Below are 25751 nucleotides of genomic sequence, written 5' to 3' on the forward strand. Positions count from 1 at the left end.
AATGCCTTAGAGGCGTTTATACAACTTGGATCTGGGTGGATGTTAGATCATATTATTAGTGTGGAAGTTCAGACGGCAAAATATGCACCTTTAGCTAAGTAGTAAATTAATAAGTTTTATAAATGAATAGGGAAGTTTTCGATTTTTTAATTTTATTTTTATATGATAGAGTAACATGTATGAACATCATAGGTGAAAAAATTTTTGCGATATGATAAGTAGTTTTTTTTAAATTAATTTTTAAAGTTCAAGCGCCTGTGACGTCAGATGGCATAGGAAGTGACGTCCGATAGGAGAGAAACGCTAGCGAACCGGTTCCCATGTCATGGGAGAAATCGAAGAACGTGCATTCGACTTCGAAGATGAAACGTAAAAGGCTTATCTTCTCGCGTTTCTGGAACATTAAACCTCTCATCCTCTCGGAAATATTCGAATATCACCATTGATATTATTTGAGGAAGATTATTTAGATTGTGCTTTAACGAATCCGGCCTCCACAGTGTGTTCAAAAGGATTATTGAATTTCTAAAAAATAAAAATATCAGCGCGCTCATAATGTCCCTAGCGAAAACAAGGGATCTTCGGCGGAAGGCTGCACATTCGCGCCCTGTGACGTAGGCTCGTGACGTTTCAGAAGAGCGCACTTTTGCGCGTGGATTTTTAAAAATTCATTAAAAATCAACCACGGTGTTTTAAAATTCGGCGATGGTGAATTTTTTAGTTTTGAGGTTCAATTAACAATATGCAATAGCCAAAATATGAACATTTAATAGGTTGCAACTTCCCTATTACCTCTATCCTTCAAAATGTATCTGTTATCCTTTAAAGTGCTTAAATTTGCTTTATTGCTATGCGTTGTATATGGTTGATGTTTTATACTTTGAAATTAACCTTTCATACATTTCTATTTGCGTTTTCTTATAAGAAAGCAGTAGAATATCTGTATTTTGTTTGTTGCTATGTGTGGTATTGTAATAAAGTTTGATTGAGAATGTGATTTTTGTGATATTTCAATCGATTGACACACATTTCATATTAGAGTTTATAGGTCTTTAAGATTTTCAGCAGTATATAACCGAGTATTGATCTGTTCTTGAACCATTACGACCGAGTGTGTAATAGATTTTAGTTTTCTGAATTTAAATTAGTTTGTTAATTGCATAGTTATATTAAGAGCGAAAATTAATATTTTCACTTATAATTTCGATTGATTGGGTAAAGTTTCATTACAAGTTCCCTCACACAGATGAACAACAACATTTTCAACAGCATAATAGTTGGGTAATAGAAAGCTTGAATGAGTGATTTGTAAGTATCTTAAACATTATTATTATTATTTGTAATGCGAGTGTGTTAATTAATACTTAGTAGTGTGTAAAGAGTAAATGGATTAGTGCTATTGGTTATTAATGCTAAGAGTAAAGTGATCATTAGTTTTAAAATTAATTAAATCATTGTGCTTGAAGATTCAGTTGCGGAAATTTATTTTATTTTTTTAAGTTATGAAAAAAAAAATTGATTTTATTTTTATTACTAGAAAAATAGTACAAGTATGAGAAATTATTTCTTTAAAAACATTTTATATGATTGAAGAAAAAAAATATTTGATTTCATTTTCTAAGTAGAAAAATATTACAAGTTTGAAAAAATACTGTTTTGAATCAAAAATCTGGTTTTGAAAGAAATATTCATACAAGTTGGAAATTTTTTTTATATAAGTTTGAAATGAAAAAGATATTAATTCGAAACTACGAATTAAAATCTAAAATTTTGTTTGGAAAACCTAGCATCAGGCTATTGACGATCAATGATTGAGATTTGCCGTGACGTTTGAGAAACATGAACTAATTTTAATTGGTCAGAAACAGTGACATCACTTACAAGATGTGCTTGCTAGGGGTGAATTATACTCGCACGTGGGGTTTGTTATCTGTTATCGGTAAAGGGGTAGATAGCAATATTGATAAAGTCATTTCCTCAATTTGTATCGGTGTGTGTGGACGATGCGAAGTTCTGTAGGATCAGGGTATGTTTTTTTCAACTGCCGCGCTGATGTGATGATATCTCGGCATAATTTCTGCAAATCGATGATGGGCAGCCAGCCGTATGCAGCGATTTCAAATAAAACATGCGTGTAGTTGTAATTTGTGAGATTGAGTTATAATTAACAATCCACTTATTACAATTTCATTCATTGTTTTTGAATAACATCGCAATTGGTGGCACTTGAGGGATTTCACTCGAAAAAGGTTAGTCTTTTGTACTTAATTTTACTCAGTATTTAGTTATAACTTAATTTTGTTAAATTTTAGATTAAGATTCTTAATTTAACGTACAGCTGACCATTTGAATGTATCGTTCGAAAAGGATAAAGACTAAAATAAATGATATCGATTTTGTTAAAGAAATTAATTGTTAGAGTAATATATTTTCGGTAAAATTAAATAGACTAAGTGAATCTACTTCTTGAAAATTTTGTTTTATTCTAACAAGAGTGCTTGTATGAAAAAAAAAATAATAAAGTAAAATACTATGCGATAAAATTATTAAGTTAAATACTAATCAAAAAATAATTATTCGAGTTGATTAAATAAAATGTGATAAATTAAATGAAACTCTTGAAAAGCATATGTAGTGATGAAATGTAACTTGAGTGCGAAATTTGCTTACTGGAAAAAAATTAATTAAGTTGATTTTTTTTTAAATCCGTGAAAATTTGTTAATGATAAGTGTTAGTTACTATTGGGTTGTTCGGAAAGTAATTTCGTTTTTTCCCGTCAGAGGACTTAATTACGTTTTTTCGAAACCAACTTCACACTTAAGCCGCATAACCATTATATGTCTTGAGAGCTGATATTGCAAGGCTTGTGTGTGAAAAAGTTCTATTAATTCTACGCAGTAGTTTTGGTTGGTGCCCTTTTAAATATGGAGAGCAATAAGCAGCATTTTCGTCATATTTTACTTTTTTACTTCAGAAAAGGTAAAAATGCTGTCCAAGCGAGAAAAAAAATTGACGGATGTGTATGGAGAAGGCGTGTTAACAGTACGCCAGTGCCAGAACTGGTTTGCAAAATTTCGATCCGGCAATTTTGATGTCGAAGATGCACCACGGTCTGGAAGGCCGGTCGAAGCTGACCAAGATGCGATAAAGGCATTAGTTGATGCAAATCGGCGAATAACCACACGAGAGATCGGTGAGAGATTAAATTTGTCGAATTCGACTGTTTATGGCCATTTGAAAGGCATGGGCTTAACCTCGAAGCTCGATGTGTGGGTGCCCCATATCCTTACGGAGCCTCACACAAGTTTGGTCACTCGCCAAAAACTTTTACAGCTTGAATGGGACGTACTGCAACATCCACCATATTCTCCAGATCTGGCGCCTTCCGACTACTATTTGTTCCGGTCCCTGCAAAATTTTTTGGATGGCAAAACCTTTACCTCAAATGAAGATGTCAAAAACCACCTGAACCAGTTTCTTGCCAGCAAGGACCAAAACTTTTATGAGAGGGGAATTATGTTACTGCCAGAAAGATGGCAAAAGGTGTTGGACCAGAATGGCCAATATATAATTTAATAAAATATTTATTCATTATACGAAAACTGTCTTTCATGTTCCCCAAAAAAAACGAAATGACTTTCCGAACAACCCAATACTACGAGTAAACTGATTGCAAGTTTTTAAATTAAATTAGTTGGATGAAAATTGTATACCTGATAATGTTTCGAAAAATTTGAGGGTTCGATTCCTGTGACTAATTGTGAAAAATTTCTAAGTTTAAAAATATCGGGGGGGGGGGAAACGATAAAGTAAAAACAAGCGAGAAAATGATTAAGTTAAATACTAAGCGATAAAATGACTAAGTTAAATACTAATCAAAAAATAATTAAATAAAATGTGATAAATTCAATAAAACTCTTGAAAAGCATATGCAGTGATAAAACGTAACTTGAGCGCGAAATTTGCTTACATGAAAAAATTATTTAAGATGATTTTTAAAATTCGTGAAAATTTGTTAATGATAAGTGTTAATTACTACTAAGAGTAAATTGATTGTGAGTTTTGAAATTAATTTCAGTAGAAGTTATTTTTCGGTGAGTCTATTTTTAAAATTTGTAGGATTGTAGACATGAAGTTTTGATACGCGACTTATAATTTCAACATTTCTTGGGTTCTTCATTGATGTTTAACATTTTTATGTGATGTGTTTTATTTTACCGTAGGTAAAAATAATTAAATAAAACTGAAATTTATAAATTGTAATGAAAATTCTGTTAGTGAAATTAGTTGGTTGTAAAGTAATATTTTGGAAAAGCTGTAATGAATGATAAATAGTAAAACGCAGTAAGTAAAATAGTAAAGTATGGTAAAGTAAAATAAAATATTATTGGGAAAATGAAATAGTCAAAGTGAATCTACTTCGTGAAAATTTTGTTTTATTCTAACAAGAGTGCTTGTATGAAAAAAAAATAAAGTAAAACACTATGCGATAAAATGACTAAGTTAAATACTAATCAAAAAATAATAAATGTTTTCAACCATCAAAACATTCATGATATTTTAATATTCGATAGAACGTCAAAGGAACAGTTTCAGTCTAGCTATTTTATAGCCTGTTTTCAAGAGAATATTGTTAAGTAAAACTTGTCGGCTGAACTACCTTTGCCAATATTGAGTATTAAGGGAAAATTTTCATATTATTGGGTTAAATAACAAATATCAAGATGAATATTGAATGCAATTTTAAACATGATCATACTAATACTTGTATGTACATGGAATTTGATACATAAAACTAGACAAGAGAAGGATATTAAAAAAGATATCCATGGAGGATGTATTTGATGAACATGAATCTAATTTTGTACACATGTAAATCTTTTTCTTTTTATCTCAGTTTGTTAGTTTTTGTATTTGTTTAATTTTTTTTAAACCAGACTTTATTATTTCACTAAAACAAGACGAGAGAAAGAGGAAAATACACGATATATTTTCTTAAGATAACGAATTTATGAATACGGACTGCACTAATTATTTTTGTCACTTTGTTATATTATTTTTTATCATCATAAATCAGTTTGAAACAAAGCTGTTCCATTTGATTTACATTTTCCTAACTCTAAACTAGTCTTTCAGGATATTTACTGCAGAAAAGGCATAAGTTCAAAAAAAAAGTAATTAATTTCAGTGACGTAATGAAACGTAATTTAAGGTGAGGTAATGATCCTACTTGTGGCTGGATTAGTCAAAAAAAAAAAAAATCTTAGAATTTAGTTCATTTCTGAATGAAATAATCACTTTTTATTGATTCCTAAAAAGTTGCCTTAGTTGGACTTATGCCCTTTATGAAATAATTGATTCATCTATGAAGAAAGTAGACTCTACTTTTGCATAATATAGTTTAATTTTGAAGATTTCCAGAAACAGTATTTAGATAATATATTTTTGCTCCGTAATAAACGCATCTCAAAAGATACGTCCGTAAAGTAATAGCTAAAGAATGAACAATATAAGCAGAAACTAATTAAAAAGGGAAAAAAAAAACTTTCAAGCTGTTACTGGGTGAGAAGAGTTTTGTATGGCATAAAACTTAACATTGCCTCGTAAGTTTGAAGAGTGGAGGATGAGAAGAACTTATTGACCGCAATCAAAATTCCTATAAAACTTATTAAGTGCTATTTAAATATTTTGTCTTCCAGAATATTATCTTCTTAGACACCAACTTTTGCTTTTTTCAGATGTACCTTGCGAAAAAGGTGAAGTAATCAAAGTGGTTGAAAGAGTTGCTTACGTTAAAAAAACGAAATGGGGCAGCTCTTTCGATGTGTTATGTGAACCCATTCAAAATGATCCCACCCATTTGGCGTTTTCGGGGATGTATTTGGAACACCATACGGACATGAACTACCTAGAAAAATCTCCAGGTATATAAATTTTTGCATATACTTTGCTAGATTCTTAATTTTTCACTAAGCATGGTAAAAAAAAATATTGTATAACTGCTCCTTCGAGTTACTGAAGACTTCATTGGAAAAATATCGGGATTGTGAAAAAAATCACTTAAATCGTAGTATAAGTAACGCTCTTACGTTTTGAAATATAAATTTATGAATGTATACATTTAATGTATGCTGTAAGATTTCGCCTCTCGGAACTAAAAAAAAAGTGACACAACTTAAAAACCAGCAATTTTTAAAAATCGAGAACTAAAGCTCGTGAATTTGTATTGCATGTTGTAACCGATTAATAAGTTTTATTCCTATTATTTTAGCTCCGTTTCATCCGCTAGTGCTTTCAGAACGATATTACATTGTTCTTAAAATTCAAAATTGTGTCAGAGGGCTGAGGGGGGGGGGGAGTTATCATATTTTAGAATTAACGAAAATTGGGGGGGGGGGGAATGGTGTTGTGACCCTTCATATAAAAAAATAACTTCGTTCAAAAACCTATAACGGCTGAATACTCCAAATTTCCTTTGATATTCATAATTCGCAAATGAGACCAATTCAGCGCAACTATAAATACACAGTCAGCTGGAGTAAATAGAATTTTGGAGTAAATGAAACCAAACTGTTGCAGCATTTGGGGTGATTTTTGGAACTAAACTCCTTGTGAATGAAGAAAGATTAGGCAACATTGGGAAAGGCATTTTGAGAACTCCGCGAGTTTTCGATATATTGGGTACTCGTCATCCTTGTTTTAAGACGACACTGAAAAAAAAAAATTGTTTATCAAAGTTCAGTAACTTGACATTTTTCTCTCAAATGCGAAATAAACCAGTGAAGACAATTTATATATCAACAAGAATGCCACATTGTGACATTATTGTTTAAAACCGTAAGCCCTAGTCAAGAATACCAGAGTAGCATGGATCAAAAAGCAGCCTCATCAGAAGTGACCTTCTTTAATAACAGCGAGGCACTGCACAGAAGTGCATGTTGATTGGTCTTGCTCAGAGCGTTTGTGATACATATCGCTACTTTGCACTGTTTAACCAAGCTAAGTAAATGAATTATTATACCTTGATCTCTAAATTTTAAGGAATGACAACAAAACAAAATAATTCATTTAAGGGGTTCTTCGTAACGTATAGAAGAACGTTACCAAGAAAAATTGAATGAAAAATGCTGGGAATTTACTGTTGATTTCTAAATCAAAAGGATTTATCTATTCGCAAGAGGAAAAGTTCGTTTTTCCTCATTTTCTTTTATAAAATTTGGCTTATTTTTCTACACTATGATAAAACTTGTGCTATCTCTCCTCACAATGTACGCATAAGTGTATATTATTACTATACCTGCATCGATATTCAAAATAAAAGTAAATAAATATGTTTAGATTTGATTTAAATATTTCAGTTTTTAGACATTTATGGAAATTAAATTTGTCATAACTTTAAAATGGTACATGTTACAAGAACTTTGTTTATATATTTATGTTTAGCAGGCCCAACTTGACATCAATCAGCTATTTAATTCAATGTTGGAGAAAAAAAGTAAAATTTTGTCACAGAGTGTTATTATTGTTAACAATTTAACTGTGTAGTTATTATTAGGAAAAATCTCTCCCATTTATGTGAGCAATCTCTCCGACCGTATAAGGACCGATTGCGCAAAAACGCTTACTAGGTTTTGTCAGAATTGTTCCATTACCTTAAGCGTAACAGAAAAATAGCAATGAAAATTCATAACCAACAAAAGGTGTTACAATTATACATGAGTAGTTTAGCAGAAGATTGAGAATTAGAGTATTTTTTATTATTTTGTTAAATTGTGCGCAAATTCTCCTAGCTCAACCTTAGATGGAAAGTGACTTATGGAGTTCGGATTATCATCAACATTGTTTTCAGACAACAAAATCTTAAATCCTATCTCTTAAAACATGTTTATAAGAAACGAGACTCTATACGCGAATTTAAACTTAATATTGATTCCGATATAGATTTTTAAATAAAAATGCATCTTCGTACAAAAACATAAAATGAAGCAGCGAGAAGCAAAGGGATGTAAGTCAATCATTTTAAGTTTGGAGTAAAATGTATTTAAAGTTCAGATCCTAAATAGGTTTTCATTGATTTTTTCTTCTAAATCATGCGGTGTAGCAGCATCCACCAGGACTTCAGGTACTATCTCTTGCCCCAAGCCCCATTACAGAAGAGAGGTTCCCCTATAATTTGAACTGGTTATTTTTAAACGTGGCACTTAAATTCCTACACTGTAAAAAAATTCCGAAACGTTATTGGTTATTTCCGTGGGACGTTTCGGGATTTCAGAGGTTTTCACCTATATCCCCGTAAAATCAAGTATCTTCGCAAAAAGGTTTTCTGAGTTGCTGAAAGATGCATGAATGCAGACTTTGCACTGGTATGAAAAAATATTTTTCGCTACCAGTTTAAAGATTTACTGAGCGTGTTTATTAAATGTATCAGATATAATTTGATTATGCGGCCTGCCTGGATTGACTAAGCTCTCAATGGGAGCAAATCACTGGATAACTGCAGCTTTGCGAGGCATGAATATGCTTGGTTCTTGCTTGAAATTTTCGAGTAACTGTGGCTATGGTTGCTCCAATGCTTGTGGAGCTTCCCTGGTAAATCAGGAAGTCTTCTAATCAAATTCATTAAACCTGTTTAATTATTCTAAAAGGTTCACGACTGGCTTTAACAGGGGAGGTTGAACAATATTTCAGAAAGGTTACTGACTTTTATCGGAAAACGTTCCTGGTTTTTGGAAGATATGTTACTGGTTGTAATTGGGCACATAGCTGCCTATTATTTTCCAGGAACGTTTCTGAATCGTTTTTACAGTGTATGCTTCTCACTGCCTCAAATGATACTTAAAATTGAATGAAATATTTTGAGCACCTAAACATTTTAAGAGTCTTTCTAGCTGAAATACCCTCTAATCTTAACTTTCCGATCTTTGTAAAGTTGGCTGATGTGTATTCACAATGTAAATCGGAATGACTTACACATCTTAAATGATTCTTGAATAGTTTACTTTTGTAAGTTTCATTACGTTACTGTATGTCAGATTGTTTTTTTGTATAGACAAATATTTTAATAAATTTAGGTCTTCAGGCCTTGCATTGCCTCAAAGCAAGTGCATCCGAGGACGAGGATAGCATAGGAGGACAGTCTTTCTTTGTTGATGGGTTCTATATTGCGAAATGGCTTCAGAACGAACATCCTTCATCATTTCACGTTTTATCAACAACACCAGTTGAGTTCAAGATCTATAGTCACAATGTAAGTTAAAAATATGAGTAATACGTGTCAAGGTTTTCGTTTAACCATACATATTTTGAAGAAGATGCTAAATTGTAACGGAAACAGGATAAGAGTATTCAGTTTTAGCAATTCTGTTCAATAAAGGTTTTTAAATTGTTACTTACCATTTTTGCCCTATGTCACGGAGCAGAATCATCCTGGAAAATGAGGTTTGGAACAGAAGTAAAGTGATCCCGGATAGTAGGAAGCAATTTCTGCTCCAAAATGCCAATATACACTTGAGCGTTTACTGTTCCTTGCACAAAATGAAGCCCACCAACTCCTTGATCAGGAATGCATCCCCAAATCATCTGGGATACGGGATGCTTGTCTGTGTGTTGAATGCAGCCGGGATGATTTATTCCTCTCTTTTGCGGCGCGGGTGATGCAATTATTTTTACCACCGCTGTAGGAACGTGTTATTGGAGTGCATTTGAGCTGGAATACGTTAGCAAAATTTCTGCGAAAGTAATCCAATTCAACTCTGCTGCAATTGATAGATAAAAAAGAAATGTTTCTTGTTTTCAAATCTAGCATTTTTTACATGCCAGCAAAGGTTCGTCTCTTTTCCCAATTTTCTAGTCACCAAATTGCTAATTTTGACTTTAGCTGCATGTGATATATATATTTTACAATAATTCCATGAACTAGGACTGTATTTTTAAAAATTCCGCTCGTTCATTTGATTCCTCTTGTACATTGAAGTATTAAATTACCATCTTGTAGAAAGGTAATTTCTATTACCTTTTTAAGGGGTCACAGTACCTTTCAAGCAATTTTTTTTTTTAATTTAAGTTTATTTTATTTTGTGTTGAAACCATAACATGCTTACTTACTTTGTAATCAATATTTTTTTTTAAATATTGCTTACTTTTTTTGAAAATTCAAAACATTTAGGAAAATTTCAATTTTTTAAAATCCTTAAGGCTTTTTTGTTTCTAAACTAATATAAAAATATTTTTTTGCTAAACGATCACAATCATCATCTATAAAAATCTGTGCATTCATTTGCTTTTGTGTTTACTAGAAAATTTTCTGTGATCAATTACGGAAAAAATCGTAATTTTTTTCAAAACAAATTTGGTTTTTAAAGGTATAACATGCTCTAAACATCTGAATAATTTATAAAATGTTTATCCAATGCACAGTTTTGTTAAATATATTATCTTAATTGCAAAAAGTATCATTTTAAAGCTGTATCTTTAATAGAAAAAAATCCTTAGGGGTTCTTATGACACGAAAACACGAAAAAAAAAAAAACGATCATCGAGAAAAATCAAGTTAAAGTTTTCTTTTTGCATAAGAACACATAGCGAGTATGAGCTAAAACCATTCATAACTTTTTAAATATTTGAACTAAAGCAATGAAACTTTTCCCGTGTGTTTGGACTAGTGTTTAATTTCAAAATAAGCAATAAATTTTTTTTTGATCGTTTGGTCATTTTTGAGGTACTGTAACCCCTTAAGGATAACTTGAGCAAATGTGTATGGTAATTAAAATGAAAAGTTTTACTATCATTTTTTCGTTTTACTTTTCAATTATATACATGTTTAAAATGCGAATTATAGAAGGAAAACTTAAATATTTTAACAGTCATTTTCATGACATTTGCATTATATAAAAAAATTTTGAAAAAAAAATAGAACCGACTTCAAAATTGCTCTAAAAAGTGAAAAATAATTTTATTCTTTAAACACCTTCGATAATACTTTTAAACATAATTTTTGAAGTTGGCGCAAAAACGATCGATAAAATCATTCACAGCCATAACTCAACTACAAGTATAAATTTAACCACCAGGTCCAGTTTCTTCACTACCACATGCATTACGCATTGATGACAGCATATTTGGGTAACGATATAAATGTTTCGTTCCTAAGTTTGGATGATTTTTTGATAAAAATATGAACGAAGCATGGTTACAATGGATTTTACTTTTTGTTTTTGCGCCAACTTCAAAAATTATGTTTAAAAGTATTATCGAAGGTGTTTAAAGAATAAAATTATTTTTCACTTTTTAGAGCAATTTTGAAGTCGGTTCTATTTTTTTTTCAAAATTTTTTTATTTCATTCTTTTTAGTGTAAATGTAGATATTTCAGTAAAAGTAAGAAGTTACCTAGTAAGAAGTGCGGCTCTATATCACTGTATTGCTTTAGAAAAGCCTTTATTCAAAATTATCATTACAATTACTATTAATGTTACAGTTATATGGCACCAAACTTTTATAAAAATGAGTTTCATATTGTCGCGTAGATGAAGATAGCGAAGACAATGTGAAAGCCAAATGAAGCGAATACTCGTTAGTCTCAACTCGAGATCTTTATTCAGAACCACGAATGGACGTTACATCTCCTTATATACAACTTGAAAAAGTGCTGGAACTTTCCACACTTGAAAAGATACAGAAATTAATAGAACATTCGAGAAAATACGGGAAACAGTAGAAACGAAATTTTGGTAAAATTCACTTTGTCCTAGTCGGGATTTGAACCCGGGTTGTTCGTGTGGGAGATGAGCATTCTACCACTGAGCCACCATTATCCACGGATGAAAAGAGCGAACTTCGCTACAATATGATTTTAATCATTTAATAGGGAAATTTACTGTTTTTTGCCCATAACTTTTTATCTAAAGAACAAATATGGTCAAACAAAGTAATGGGACCTAAGTTGAGCCATCCTCTATCCATTAAAAAAATAATCATCAAAATCGGTTCACTAGGTGAGACGCTATGAGTGGACAAACAAAAAAAAAACATACATACGGTATGAACTGATAACCGCCTCCTTTTTGAAGTCGGTTAAAAAATTAAGATTATAACACAATAACAACGGTTTCCCGTGGCCCTTCCTCGTCTCCAGAAATGTCTTCAAAATATGAAATTTCTTACAACTTATAATTGAATGCAAGGATTTGATTCTGCTTATAGAAATTGTGCAACAATTTATGGGCTTAAAAAAATATAACAATTAAGATATTTCTCCAAAAAAAAAAAAAATCCTTAGTTTTCTTCTCAAGTTTAGTTGAGGCAGTGAGAAGACAAGTGGCAAAATTAAAAATTTTGAGATAACCAATACAAATGGTAGGAGAACATATGCTCTGTCTTGGGGCAAGAGATAAAAGTAGTGGCCCTAGTAGGTGCTGCTGTATAGCATGATTTAGAAAAAAATTCAGTGAAAGCCTACCTAAGAGATATGCGCGTTTTACTCGAAACTTGAAAATGTTCACTTACGTTCCTTTTCTTCTCACTGCCTCAATTATTTCCTGAACAAAAACGTATTTTGAAGCGAAAACTCAAATTCAAGATCCTTGAATTATTTTTCAGGCAGAATTTCCAAAACCTATCTTCCAAAACCGAAATTTAGAAGTTTTTGATTTGATTTATATTAAAAAAAGTATAATTTGAATTAACAGCAAATCGATCTTTTAGAAATTGATAAAAAATATTTCTTTAGATGGAGTACTGTAATCATCAGTATGTTCTTTGCTGTAATAGAACTGGAGAAATGAGAGAGGTTCATTACAATACAAGAACTATGGCTCCTCTTAAAGGACCAGCTGACTCAGTCCAGCCCTTTTATGAAGCATATAAGTAAGTATATTAGTACTTCATAAAGATGCACACATCCACTCTGCAAAAAAAGAAAAAAAAACTGCGATACTACTAGAAAATCTTTAAGAAGCAGGGACTCCATAAATTTTCTAGTTATGGTACCACGTTACTGTCTTACTTTTAAATTTATTTCGAGATATCACTTGACTTGATTATATTGAGTAGGTTCTATAATTATTGATTTCTTTCCTTACAAATGATTAAATTTCTCAATAACGGAAGAATTCATAGAAATGTTGATTATTCCATTAAAAAAAGATAAATTTCTCCGTGCCTGAAAGGCCTTAAATATTTGCTGCGAAAGATTTAAGGCCTAAATCTTTTGCTATTACAAAATAACCTTACATTTTGAAACTTTACCTGTAAGTGGGTTTTACCTGCTTTTCAATGTTTTAAACTCTAAGTTCATTTGGCTTGGCTAAAAATTGGCTAGATATCACCAAGCTGGCTCTATGTTTAGAATTATTTTTTGGCTCCATGTGTAAAAAGAAATATTCGGCTCCGAATTTCGTGAAAAATCGTCACAAGCCGCCAAACTTGACGTTATTTGCCGATATTTCGAACCTAGTAGATAATTCTAGGATTTACCGGAATATTTCCGTATTTTCCAAAAACTAAAAGTATAAATATACCTACTCTGATGTTAGAGTTAGTTCAGTTGTCAGTCAGCTGTGATTTGCTTAGCTCTATTTCATACGTGCTGTTTGAGCTATGATTTTGTCTCGATGTTTTATTGTGTTTGGCAGTCAATTAATGTTTGCTAAAGAAAAACAATTTATTATATTTTCAATTGGTTTTTCAGTTGAAACTTCTAAAAGTGTTTCTATAAAAATGGTAACATTCCCAGGAGTCTTTGATTTCCCGTTAATTAAATTTTAAGAACAACAGCATGCAAAAGCTAAGTTATGTACAGTATATCTGTAGTCTGTTTCTGACAAGAGGAAACTTAACTCTGAAAGATAATTTATTTCTTCATGAGAGAATAAAGAGTAAACGGAGAAATTGCTACATTTGCAGAGTTGGGTTATCATACCGCAGTATACTATACTTACTAGGAATTCTTACATCGCTCACTGATTCTGATTTGAATTTTGAAAAAAAAACTGTTATTATTTATACTTTTTTTAATCTTTACTTTTATTTATTTATTCATTTTTCAATCTGCTATATATTTTTGAATAGGGGAGACTGGGGTATAGTTGATACAAGGGCTTTAATTTTCGAGTGCGCATGTACCCATAACTGAGAGTCTTATGAAGAAGCAAGGGACTTATGCTGGTTCGACTGACGTACATATAGGATAACCTTTTTTCCTTTGAGAGTTATGTGTAACAAATCTTTTTTCTGCACAAAAGGAAACTTTTAAGGTTTTCTTACAAAGTGATAGAGTGAATAGGGTGATAGAGTGATTGAATCGTATAAAGCAAGATATTACTACGCTCTTTGAATAGGAGACATGATTTTATTTAATAGAAGTTGCTTCTGTTCGAAATTGTTTTTTCATCATTTTCAAATTAACGTTATGGAGTTGTTTGAGTCAAGTTGATTAATCGTGCATTGGTGCATTGGTCAAGTTGATATCGTTCAAAGAATTTTAAGTATTTTTTTCTTTTTTCCAGAAATGCTTAGAAATGGTAAAAAACTCAAAGGAAGGAAATTCCTCTTAAAATACTTGAAAGAGCGTAAGGGAATATTTTGGTGAAGATAGCCATACTTATGTTTATATTGACTGTAAATCAGATTTGCATTTATCTCATAACTCAGATTAAAACTTTAAACATTTTGTGAGAGTTTTCTTTAAAAACAACTCATAAAAGATCCATTTCGTTTTGTATTACTCTAGCGTAACAACATATTCACTTCTGCATCAACTTGATCCACGTTGAATGTAAAATGTGTAAGAACTATACCCGATCTCCCTTTTACAATCCGATCCCGACTTACGCAAGGGATGCGCTCCAAGACCCCTCGCGTAAGTCGAAATTTCGCGTTGTGGAACAACATATGTTTAGAAATTTTTGATAAGCATACCCAATTATTTTAGACTTTTTTAAACACCCCCGAATTGTTTCAAACCATTTCGTAACTATATATTACCATATCTTTTATAAAGAACTGGTTTTTTACTGTATTGTGGAAAAAGAGTTATTATTTAACATAAATTATGATTAGGAAGCCCAAAATCAATGATCAATAGGAGAGAGAGACATGAAATAAAACAGTTCGGTACTTACGTTATGCACATTACAGTATTATAATAGCACTGAACAGTAGATATAGTAAGCTTAATTATAATTTTTAAAATGAAGAAGATGATAGTTTAAACAGTGCGATCAGACTGTTATCAGTCTTCAGACAGCGCATGCACGTCAGAAAACTCGTTAGATTAAGAGGAAGAAGAAGAAAGACTGATGGTTCATCTTCGGCATTTTTAGTATCATCCTGGATGTTTTTCGGTGGATCAGTCACCTTTATCAGAAAGATGATCTTATCTTTGGTTGCCTTAGTTTGTCCTTCTCTAAAACAAGTAAATTGTTGTAAGGAGCTATTGCAGACGCAAGGTGATTAACGAAGGTAACGGAACACATCATATTCTGATCTTGCGTCTCCGGCAGTTTTAGCATTTCTCTTGCGTATACGCTCATTTTGTTGACTTCAAAATTCAGTTCAGGCAGCTCCCCTTCAAGCTCATCCTCTTCGTTTTGTTCTTCACTTACAGATTCAACAAATTCTGCTGAGCTAGGTTATCTGACGGAGTTTGGCCATGGCAGTCGATAAGTTCGCTTATATCCTCTTCCTTCATATCGGAGAAGCCTTCTCTACCGAGGTGCTTCGCCAACGCCTCTGTGTTTTGAACTGCTTCACAGTGAATGTCGTCAGGAGCAAAGCCTTCACAATCCTGCACGATATCCGGTCAACGTTTCTTCCAACTTGCATTGGTTTTCTGTGTTTTCATGGATTCTAATGGTGTGCCTATGTTTTGCAGTGCAGAGCCAATTGTGTACTGCTTCCAGTACTCCTTCAGGTTGAAATTTTCCACAATGCTCATTGCTTGCACAAAGTTTTGGAGACACTCCCTTGTATAAAGGACTTTAAATGCTTTAATAACGCTTGGGAGCCATTCTATCTTATCAACGTTCATATGCAGAATAAAAAGAAAAGTAATGAATCGGAGCGGTTATGTGTACGAGTACACTAATTTAAAGCAAAGTGTTGTTTATACTATTACAGTGTGTGAACCTCCGTTTTCAGTGATGCAAAAGGGAGGAAAGCCCATTCAGGAAACCAATATTTAGTTTCAACGAAACCCATTCTAAAGCTCCGTGACTCCTTTCCAAAAAAAAATCTGGTGAGCAGTTTACGTCAGCAATAAAAAAAAAATCATTTTTCATGAAAAACTCGCGCTATAGCCATTTCGCTTAAGTCGGATCGCGTTGTAGCGGAATCCGACTGTATAGGGAATTTGTTCCCGATTCATTATGTCCATAAAGGGCAAGCTGACACATTTAGAAAAATGTAGAATAATTTAGACCGCTGTAAATGTTTTTGAAAAAGATGCTATTTCTGACATTTTCTTTCAACCGTGACAATGCATTTTAGCAGGCTAATTTTGTGCATTAAAACGTTGTTGATTTACATGAACTTCTCTGAACAAAGGCATTTATTTAATTACGAGTAGTTCATAAAAATATAAAAATGTTTTTTTCCCCCCTGACACACTGGAAAAGAGATGTGAGATGGCTTAAAACATGCTTCCATAGTTTCAAATGTAAATTTGAAGCTTTATTCTGTGCTGTTTATTAAAGCTATATAGTCGGCAAAAAAAGTTTTTGCGATTGACTCCACTCCAGATCTGTTTTTAGGACTTAGACCTTATTTTTATTACTCAATGAATGCAAATATATTGTATTAATTCAAAATTCAATTTAATATATTTTAATGCTTTCTCTTAAGGTTGTTAGGAATGAAAATGCGAGAAAAGGAGTCGGAATTTGCTTTTAACTTAGTCCCTGGTGACTTAGTTGCATTCAACAACCGCAGAATTCTTCACGGACGTACTAGCTTCGATCCTAGGCGAATGTCAAGGTAAAATTATTGTAATGTTTAAAAAAATTGCTCTGTATATTGGTTTGCTATTAATTATAAAAGAAATAGAAACTGAATTTAAAAAAAAGTATATTAACGGTGTTTAAAGTTGAACTACATAATCGATACTTTCAAAATCTCTTTTTAAAAAATGTGAAAATGTGAAGCTTTAAATCTGATTTGAAAAAAAAAATATTTTTAGGGAGAGAATGTCTATACCATGATAATGTACCGCTAAACAGTTAAGATGTCCCGTGAAGAAATATTGCTACCTCATTGACTCTTCATTAGGACTATATGGCCAGTCAAATTTTGGCAATCTGATGGTTAAAAAGCCTTTATAAATTGCTAAAAATTTCAAAGTACTTTTAAATCACGCATTGAAAACTAAGAGCACTGAAAACGAGGCGTGGTATAGAGTTACGTGACCTGTGCAGGGTCATCCTGAAAACTTTGAGAGGGTTGGAAATTTTCTGTTTGTCTTTGCCGTATTAACGTTTGAATTAAAACTTCAAACGTTAACGAATAATGAGGTACGAGCACGCACGCTTACCTACATTTAAAAAGAAAGATATTTGGTCAGGACCTGATTAACACACGTTCCTGCGAGTTTACGGACCTGGGTGTGAACTTATCCAGGCAGCGAGGGAGGGACCCAGGCGTGAATTTTTAAGGCACAAAAATATTTCTTCCCTTTTTTGGAAACTACTACTTTGAAAATGTTCAGGTTTTCTTGTGAGAGTAGCATCAAATTTTACAATTACCTGGGCATCACGTTGGCGCGATCAGCCCCTGCATTCGGCATCATTAAAAAGAAAATTAATATTATTGAATAATATTCTATAGATAATTGAAAACTATTTAAAAATATTAATAGTTTTAATAAAAAAATTAATTTTACTTTGAATGACAGTCGGCCATAATAGGGTTAATAAAAGTATGCAGGATAACAAACTAAATGTTTCATATTTATTTTTATTAACTTTTGACACAGAATAAAGACAAATTGTCAAAACTTAACTTTTGGATAGTTTATAAATCGTTATACATTGTTACAGATTAAAACATATCAAAACTGGATCAGTGTATTTGCATTGCTGCTTGGTTTTTAGAAAGTAAAAGAATTCGTATATAATATGCCTTGCAATAAAATTGATGCGTTTATCATAAAGCAATATTCGAATGTATCTTATTACTGACCACGATAAGGTAAAATATTTTTTTCAAGCCATTTAAAATATGTAAATACGGTAAAAAATAATAAGAAGCAGGAAAGGTTATTTTATCCAATAATTTTACGAATGTACAAATAAATTATTGAAATCCGCTGAATCGAAAACATTTCAATCGTTAATATTTGTGTCTTGCTTCAATATAAAGGATTTCCAAACCACAGGAATTATATATGCAGTAAACGCCCGATTATTTGCAGAATTGGTTGGCACAATTGCCGCGGATAGTAAAAATCGTAGATAAATCACAAAAGGCTAAAATGAGGCACAAACAAAGTAAAAATTGTGGTTCCTCAAAAACACAGCTGTGTATTGATGCATAATACTTTCCTCAAACAGTGAAAACTTGCACAGCACAGTAAAAATGTTACGTATTTTTGCACAACATAACTTAACATCAATAGAGAACAAGTGTATGTACGATGAAGAGAGCACAATAAATAAATAAAACAAAAGCAACTGAGTTAATTTGCAATTTTTCGTCAAAAAAACAGACATTGGTATTTGCTTTTTACTGCAAAAATACATGTTCCTGATTGTTAAATGACTCGCGGATAATCAGCTCTGCGGATAATCAGGAGTTTACTGTGCCGTAAAATGGGGGAACTTTACAGCACTATTTGGACTTATCAACCAAAATGTCTCTTAAGTCACCTAAATAGATTACTAGCGATTTCAAATATAGTATACTTTATTTGTGAGAGTTTGTTTTACACTTTTGCATGTAAACATCTGGTAATCCTTCATTATATAAATATTTATTTAATTGTTAGATTTGGTGCAATTTTACCCTCAGTTCCGCAAACATTGCACAACTATATAAAACTCAGTAAGTATGACAATTATATCTCATTTGGAGCAATGTTATCAAATGCTAGGAAAAAATACACCAGTACTTTCTAAAAAAGTATATTAGTAATAACCATTGCCTCAAGAAAAGAAGAATAAGAAACATATAAACATTTTTTCCAGTTTTATTCTGCAAAACTGTTTTAAACTTTAAATGAAATAGGTAGTAAAACTGTGGTGTATCGAACTAATTGAACTCCGCTATCGTAATCGCAGTGACGTCAGAAGCCACTGACGTCACTGAGGAAAAACATCCTCTCAGGAACAGAAGAGATCGGAACGAACTCCGGAGATGTGCGCATTGGCGACACACTCTGTCTTGTATATAGTATTATGTATATAGTAAATGTAGCAATTAGAATAGTAAAGTCTAGTATTATAATTCCTGAATGATTAATAATCCATTACATGTTCCAGCGAGCATAGGTTCCCTAAAAAGGAACCATAACAGTGGCGACGAGTGTGTGTTACGAATTTCAAAAAGGATAGGGTAATTACCCGAAGACGGCTCAAGGTAGGAAGTTTATATATTTTTGTATTTTGGGTTGAAAAATAATGGAGGCCCTGGTTCAGGAACTCATAAAACAAAATGAAGCCCTTGTTGATAATAAAAATTACAAGCTCTCAAGCTTAAAGTGGATACCCCAAATGAGTCAAAAGTGACAGGGGTCAATTTTGAAAAATATGATGAAATGTCCGAAAATTTTGATTCTTTTATAGAACGTTTCGAGGCATTCTTAGATATCCAAAATGTCCCGAAAGAAAAAAGGGCGAAAACGCTTATATCAAGTTTGTCAGCAAAATTATACAATTTACTGAAGAATCTTTTGTCACCCGACAACCCTGGGGAAAAAGATTTCGAAACGCTCAAGGACATACTAAGAGATCATCTCAATCCGAAGCCATTAATTATTCCTAGCCGTCACATATTTTTAAACCGCAAGCAGAACGAGAATGAGCCGATTAACGCCTACATCGCAGAACTTCGCTCATTAGCAATTCCCTGTATGTATAAACCAGATGTCTTAAATATGATGCTTCGAGATGTTTTTGTTAGCGGATTAAGAGATCGAGCAATACTAGATAGATTATTTGAGGAAAATGACCTTGAATTAAATCAAACCTTACAGATTGCTTTAGCGATGGAAAAATCTCATAAATCCACGGCAGAATTAATTGGAAGGCAATCTGGAATTCATAAATATAATGCTGAAATGAAACAGAGCCAATATCGGAAGAAAAAGTGCTCTGAAGAAAAAAATAATAGAAAATGCTCTCGATGTAATGGAAAAAATCATTCTACAGATGAATGTAGGTTCAAGACTTACAAATGCAAATTATGCGGCAAAATTGGTCATTTAGGAAAAGCATGTTTTTCTGCCAAAGCAAATAAAGTTAATAAACCTGTTAAGCAAAAAGAGGTGGATGTAGAAGCTTTTCCTGAAGATGAAGGTGCTGATTCCGTGCCTATTTACACAATTCAGTCTGAAGAGTGTACACTGCCTGAACAAGAACCAAGGAAACCTATAATGGTAAAAGTTCAAATCGAAGGCCATTGGGTAAACTTTGAAGCCGATACAGGTGGAGCCGTTTCAATAATGTCGCTGAAGAATTTCCGAAAAATTTCAAATAAGAAAATTCAGCCTATAAAATTAATTTTTAAAACCTACAAAGGGGATAGAATTGTTCCAATGGGTTATGTAACGGTAAATGTTACCTATAATGAGGTTACGTACGCATTAAACTTGTATATCGTTAAGGAAAATTTAGATACAATTTTTGGTCGCGAATGGTTGTATAAAATTAAACTAGATTGGAATTCAATAAAAAATTGCAAAGTTGAAACAAATGTTAGTCTTTCTAAATTGTTAGGCGAATACAAAGAGTTATTTAGTGATGACTTGGGAGAAATTAAAAATTACGAGTGCAAATTAGAGCTAAAACCTGACGCTAGTCCGGTATTCTGCAGACCTAGACCCATGCCCTTTGCACTGAAAAATAGGGTTGGCGAGGAAATAGATCGCTTAGAACGCGAAAATATTATCGAAAAGGTACATATTTCGGATTGGGCAACACCGATCGTACCGGTGATTAAATCAAATGGTAAAGTTAGGTTGTGTGCAGATTACTCTGTAACATTAAATAAGAATTTAAAAGTGCAACAACACCCACTTCCTAGAATGGAAGATATTTTTGCATCACTGAGTGATGGCAAGGTGTTTTCCAAGGTTGATTTCTCTCAGGCATATTTGCAAATGAAAATGCACCCTGAAAGTCAAAAATTGTTGACAATAAATACACATAAGGGACTCTATCTGTGTAAAAGATTAATGTATGGGTTAAATGCCGCTCCGGCGATCTGGCAGAAATATATTGAAAGTGTTTTTCAGGATTTAAAGGGAGTTGAAGTATTTTTTGACGATGCTAGAATTGCAGCTCCAGACGATGAAACTCATTTAGTAAGATTAAAAGAATTTTTTGAAAGATGCCGCGCTCATGGATTAAAAATTAACAAAGAAAAAAGTAAATTCTTTCAAAAAGAAATATAATTTTTAGGGTACAAGATAAACTCTCAAGGACTATCCCAAACATCTGAAAAAGTTAAAGCAATTAAAAATGCCGTGGAACCAAAAAATGTTCATGAAGTTAAATCATTTATGGGGCTGGTAAATTTTTATTCGCGCTTTTCAAAAACGTTAGCTACACTGGCTTATCCTTTGCATGAGTTAACGAAGAAAGATGTTCCTTGGAAATGGGATAAGAAATGTAAGGAAGCTTTTCAAAGGGTCAAAGACGAAATTTGTTCGGAAAGAATTTTGGCACATTATGACCCGGAACTTCCACTTTTGTTGGCAACTGATGCGTCACCAGTTGAACTGGGAGCAGTATTGTCACATAAATTTCCAGATGGTTCAGAACGACCGCTTGCTTTTGCATCTAAAACTCTTTCTCCGACCGAACAACGGTATTCTCAAATTGACAAAGAAGCCTTAGCTATAGTATGGGCTGCGAAGAAATTTTTTCTCTATGTGAAAAATACCAAGTTTACTCTAATTACAGATCATAAGCCACTACTGGCAATTCTTGGCCCAAAGAAAGGCTTGCCAGTTTTAGCTGCTACACGTCTATTGCATTATGCGTTGACTCTGCAATCATTTCAATTTGACATTATTTATCGTCAAACTAAGAAACACGGCAATGCAGACTTTCTCTCGCGTTTACCTACGGATTCGGAAAAATTGGCTATACATGATGATATTGATATCTTCCAGTTACATCAAATTGAAACATTGCCGGTGACAGCGAAAGATTTAGCCAAAGAAACTGAAAGGGATGAAGAACTCACTCCGTTATTACAAATCCTGGAAAGTGGAGGTGAACTGAAGGGAAGGGAGATGGAATACAGCCTGCAAGATGGTTGCATAATGTATGGGCAACGTGTATGCATTCCGAAACTGTATAGAGAAATAATTTTAAATGAACTGCATCACGGACACTTAGGTATAATCAAAATGAAAACAATCGCGAAATCATACGTATTCTGGCAGGGAATCGACAAGGACATTGAAAGGGTTGCAAAAAACTGTGTAGATTGTGCAGTTAACAAAACTGATCCTCCTGGAGTAAAAGTACACCATTGGGAGTTCCCTAGCGCTCCAATGGATAGAATTCATGTTGATTTCGCAGGCCCTATATTTGAACATATGTTTTTAATAATAGTTGATGCACACTCAAAATGGCTAGAAGTATACCCCATGAAAACTAGCACTGCTTTCAAAACTGTCGAATGTTTACGTGATTTCTTTGCTCGCTTTGGACTGCCGATCATGTTAGTAAGTGACAATGGTCCACAATTTACGTCACAAGAATTTCAGGCATTTCTGAAAGTTAATGGCATAAAACACAAACCCACAGCACCGTTCAAACCACCAAGTAACGGTCAGGCCGAAAGGTATGTGTTTACTGTAAAGCAATCTTTAAGAACTATGAAAAATTATCCTGGAACTCTTAGACAAAAGCTGAGTACCTTTCTTATGCAATATAGGAAGGCCCCCAACATGACGACATTACAAAGCCCAGCTATGCTCATGATGAAAAGAGAAATTCGTACAAGGATCGACCTGGTTAGACCAGATCTAAAGAGCAGAGTCCAGGAAAGAGTTCGCAAAGGAACTTATGAATTTTCGGATAGAGGATTCAATGTAGGAGATAAGGTTGCAGTTAGAAACTATCGTCAAGGCGATAGAAAATGGCGATTTGGAACTGTAAAAAGCAAAGACGGCCAACTACATTACACAGTAGATGTGAATGGTCAACTCTGGCGACGTCACATCGACCAGATGCGTGACGAGGGATACATTGAAGACGTCGACTGGGTGCGCCGACCATCCTTCCGGAAAAGATGCAGTGACGTACGTCCTGAAAGCGGTCCAGCCGACAACGACAACAGCAATCTCCAGGGAGACCGGTCCATGCCTTCGGAGATGACTGTCCGGCCAGGATCTCCAGCCGCCATACCTATGGCAGTTACCAAGATGCCAGGAGAGCCATCAGCTGCACCTGTTCCACTTAGACGTTCCACCCGCGCGAGAAAAGCACCAGATAGACTGGACTACTAAATATTAAAAAGGGAGGAATGTGGTGTATCGAACTAATTGAACTCCGCTATCGTAATCGCAGTGACGTCAGAAGCCACTGACGTCACTGAGGAAAAACATCCTCTCAGGAACAGAAGAGATCGGAACGAACTCCGGAGATGTGCGCATTGGCGACACACTCTGTCTTGTATATAGTATTATGTATATAGTAAATGTAGCAATTAGGATAGTAAAGTCTAGTATTATAATTCCTGAATGATTAATAATCCATTACATGTTCCAGCGAGCATAGGTTCCCTAAAAAGGAACCATAACAGTGGCGACGAGGCATAACACCATAACAAAAACATTATAACAACTTATCTTACTAGAATCGTTAAAATCATCAATAGAAGATATCTATCGAAAATTATGTCTATTTAGTGAAAAATTGAGTTTAAAATCGCAAAGGGGAACTTTGCTCCTCTTCGGCTGCACCCCATTATTGGAGCAAAGTAATCCTCGTCAGTATTATTGTTCATTGATGAGATAAAAAAAATACTTACAGGAATCCCTCTGTCATGAAAATCGTCATAAGGACAAAAGGTAGTATAAAATAAAGGTACTTAGGTAAAACGCTTGAATGTGTGGACCAACGGTATAAAAGTTTAGGATATCGACCTTATAAGGGAAGCAAAAAACATAAACCTACCACTGATAACGGTCTCGAATCGGTAACTTGTCCACCTATTTACTGTTATCTCCTACCTAGTCAAAAAAAATTCCGCATTGTCAACCACTTCGTCACTGAAGTCCTCGAAAATCAGTAAAAAATTTTTTTTACACTTTTTGGAGCAAAGTTATCCCTACAGGAGCAATGTTCCCCCATTTTACGGTACATGGATGGATTTAATCATAAAGTATCAAATTTTCATTACTTAAAAATCTATTACCGCTAAGTTATATTTTAATCTATTGCGTCATTTCATTACATAATGCAATACAACATAATTTATTTCGTTCATTTCTGTTACCTATTGCAATACTAACTCGGCTTTCTTTTCATTAGACATTTAGAAGGATGCTACGGTGATATTGATGAAGTCATTACAAGATACAGATCATTTGTCAAAGCAGAAAAGTTATAAGTAAGAGTCAACGATGAACAATTGTATTACGAGTTGATAATAGAGGCTAACTTTGTTTTAGAAATTGTAAATATTTTTTAAGATTGCTTTTTGTACTTTTTGGTTTTATAGAATGAATTTTTCTTTTGTATTGTAATAAAATTTTTAGTTAGGTGCTCATACACTGTGTCTTCATAATCATTAATAAACAATTTCACAAAAAAATTACTTTTAAATAAAAAAAACCGCCTTCAAAAAATACCCAGGAACTAAAAAGCGAAAAATAACTGATTACACTTACATTCTATTTCCTACCCAAACATAGAAATGAAATTTATTTTACAATTCCAGTACAAAAATCAACTAAACTAAACACCGAATTATAAAATAAACACTGATTTAAATTACTATACGATGAATTATTTTAAATACTTAACTAATTATATACGATCTCTTAATTTTTAATAACCTTTTGAAGTTGGGGCCTCCTATAAACAACTACATAACGTAACTGACAACCCACCGAATCCTGAATTAAACACTAATTTAACTGTACGCAAAATTAGTCTTTAAAACTAAACCTACTCAGTTACGTTACATAGTAGTTTATAGGAGGCCCCGAGTTCAAAAGGTTATTAAAAATTAAAAGATCGTATATAATTAGTTAGGTATTTAAAATAATTCATCGTATAGTAATTTAAATCAGTGTTTATTTTATAATTCGGTGTTTAGTTTAGTTGATTTTTGTACTGGAATTGTAAAATAAATTTCATTTCTATGTTTGGGTAGGAAATAGAATGTAAGTTATTTTTGCTTTTTAGTTCCTGGGTATTGTTTGAAGGCAATTTTTATTTAAAAGTAATTTATTTTTTGCTTTTTAATGGTGTAAATAACACTGCGAGCGTCTCAGAGACTTCCGACGACTGTGAAGAGAGGCTTTTTCAAATGCGTAACTATATACAAAAAAAAATTGTCTTCATCATTAGTTCAACTTTA

The 25751-nt window shown here is 33.1% G+C and overlaps 1 protein-coding gene across 7 annotated transcripts in view; it reads left to right on the forward strand.

The window, feature by feature from the left end:
• LOC129218433 (gamma-butyrobetaine dioxygenase-like) overlaps positions 1-24935 on the forward strand; it is a 94547-nt gene extending 69612 nt beyond the window's left edge. For all 7 annotated transcript variants that reach the window (XM_054852692.1, XM_054852693.1, XM_054852697.1 and 4 more), the window contains 5 exons: positions 5740-5925; positions 9073-9248; positions 12727-12863; positions 16839-16970; positions 24698-24935. In XM_054852692.1, the coding sequence (XP_054708667.1) occupies positions 5740-5925; positions 9073-9248; positions 12727-12863; positions 16839-16970; positions 24698-24776 (710 nt within the window). In that variant the 3' untranslated portion in view covers positions 24777-24935. The remainder of the gene's footprint in view (positions 1-5739; positions 5926-9072; positions 9249-12726; positions 12864-16838; positions 16971-24697) is intronic.
• Positions 24936-25751: the final 816 nt, after the last annotated feature.

Source organism: Uloborus diversus, chromosome 3 (assembly GCF_026930045.1).
Source record: "Uloborus diversus isolate 005 chromosome 3, Udiv.v.3.1, whole genome shotgun sequence".
Lineage (NCBI taxonomy): Eukaryota > Metazoa > Arthropoda > Arachnida > Araneae > Uloboridae > Uloborus > Uloborus diversus.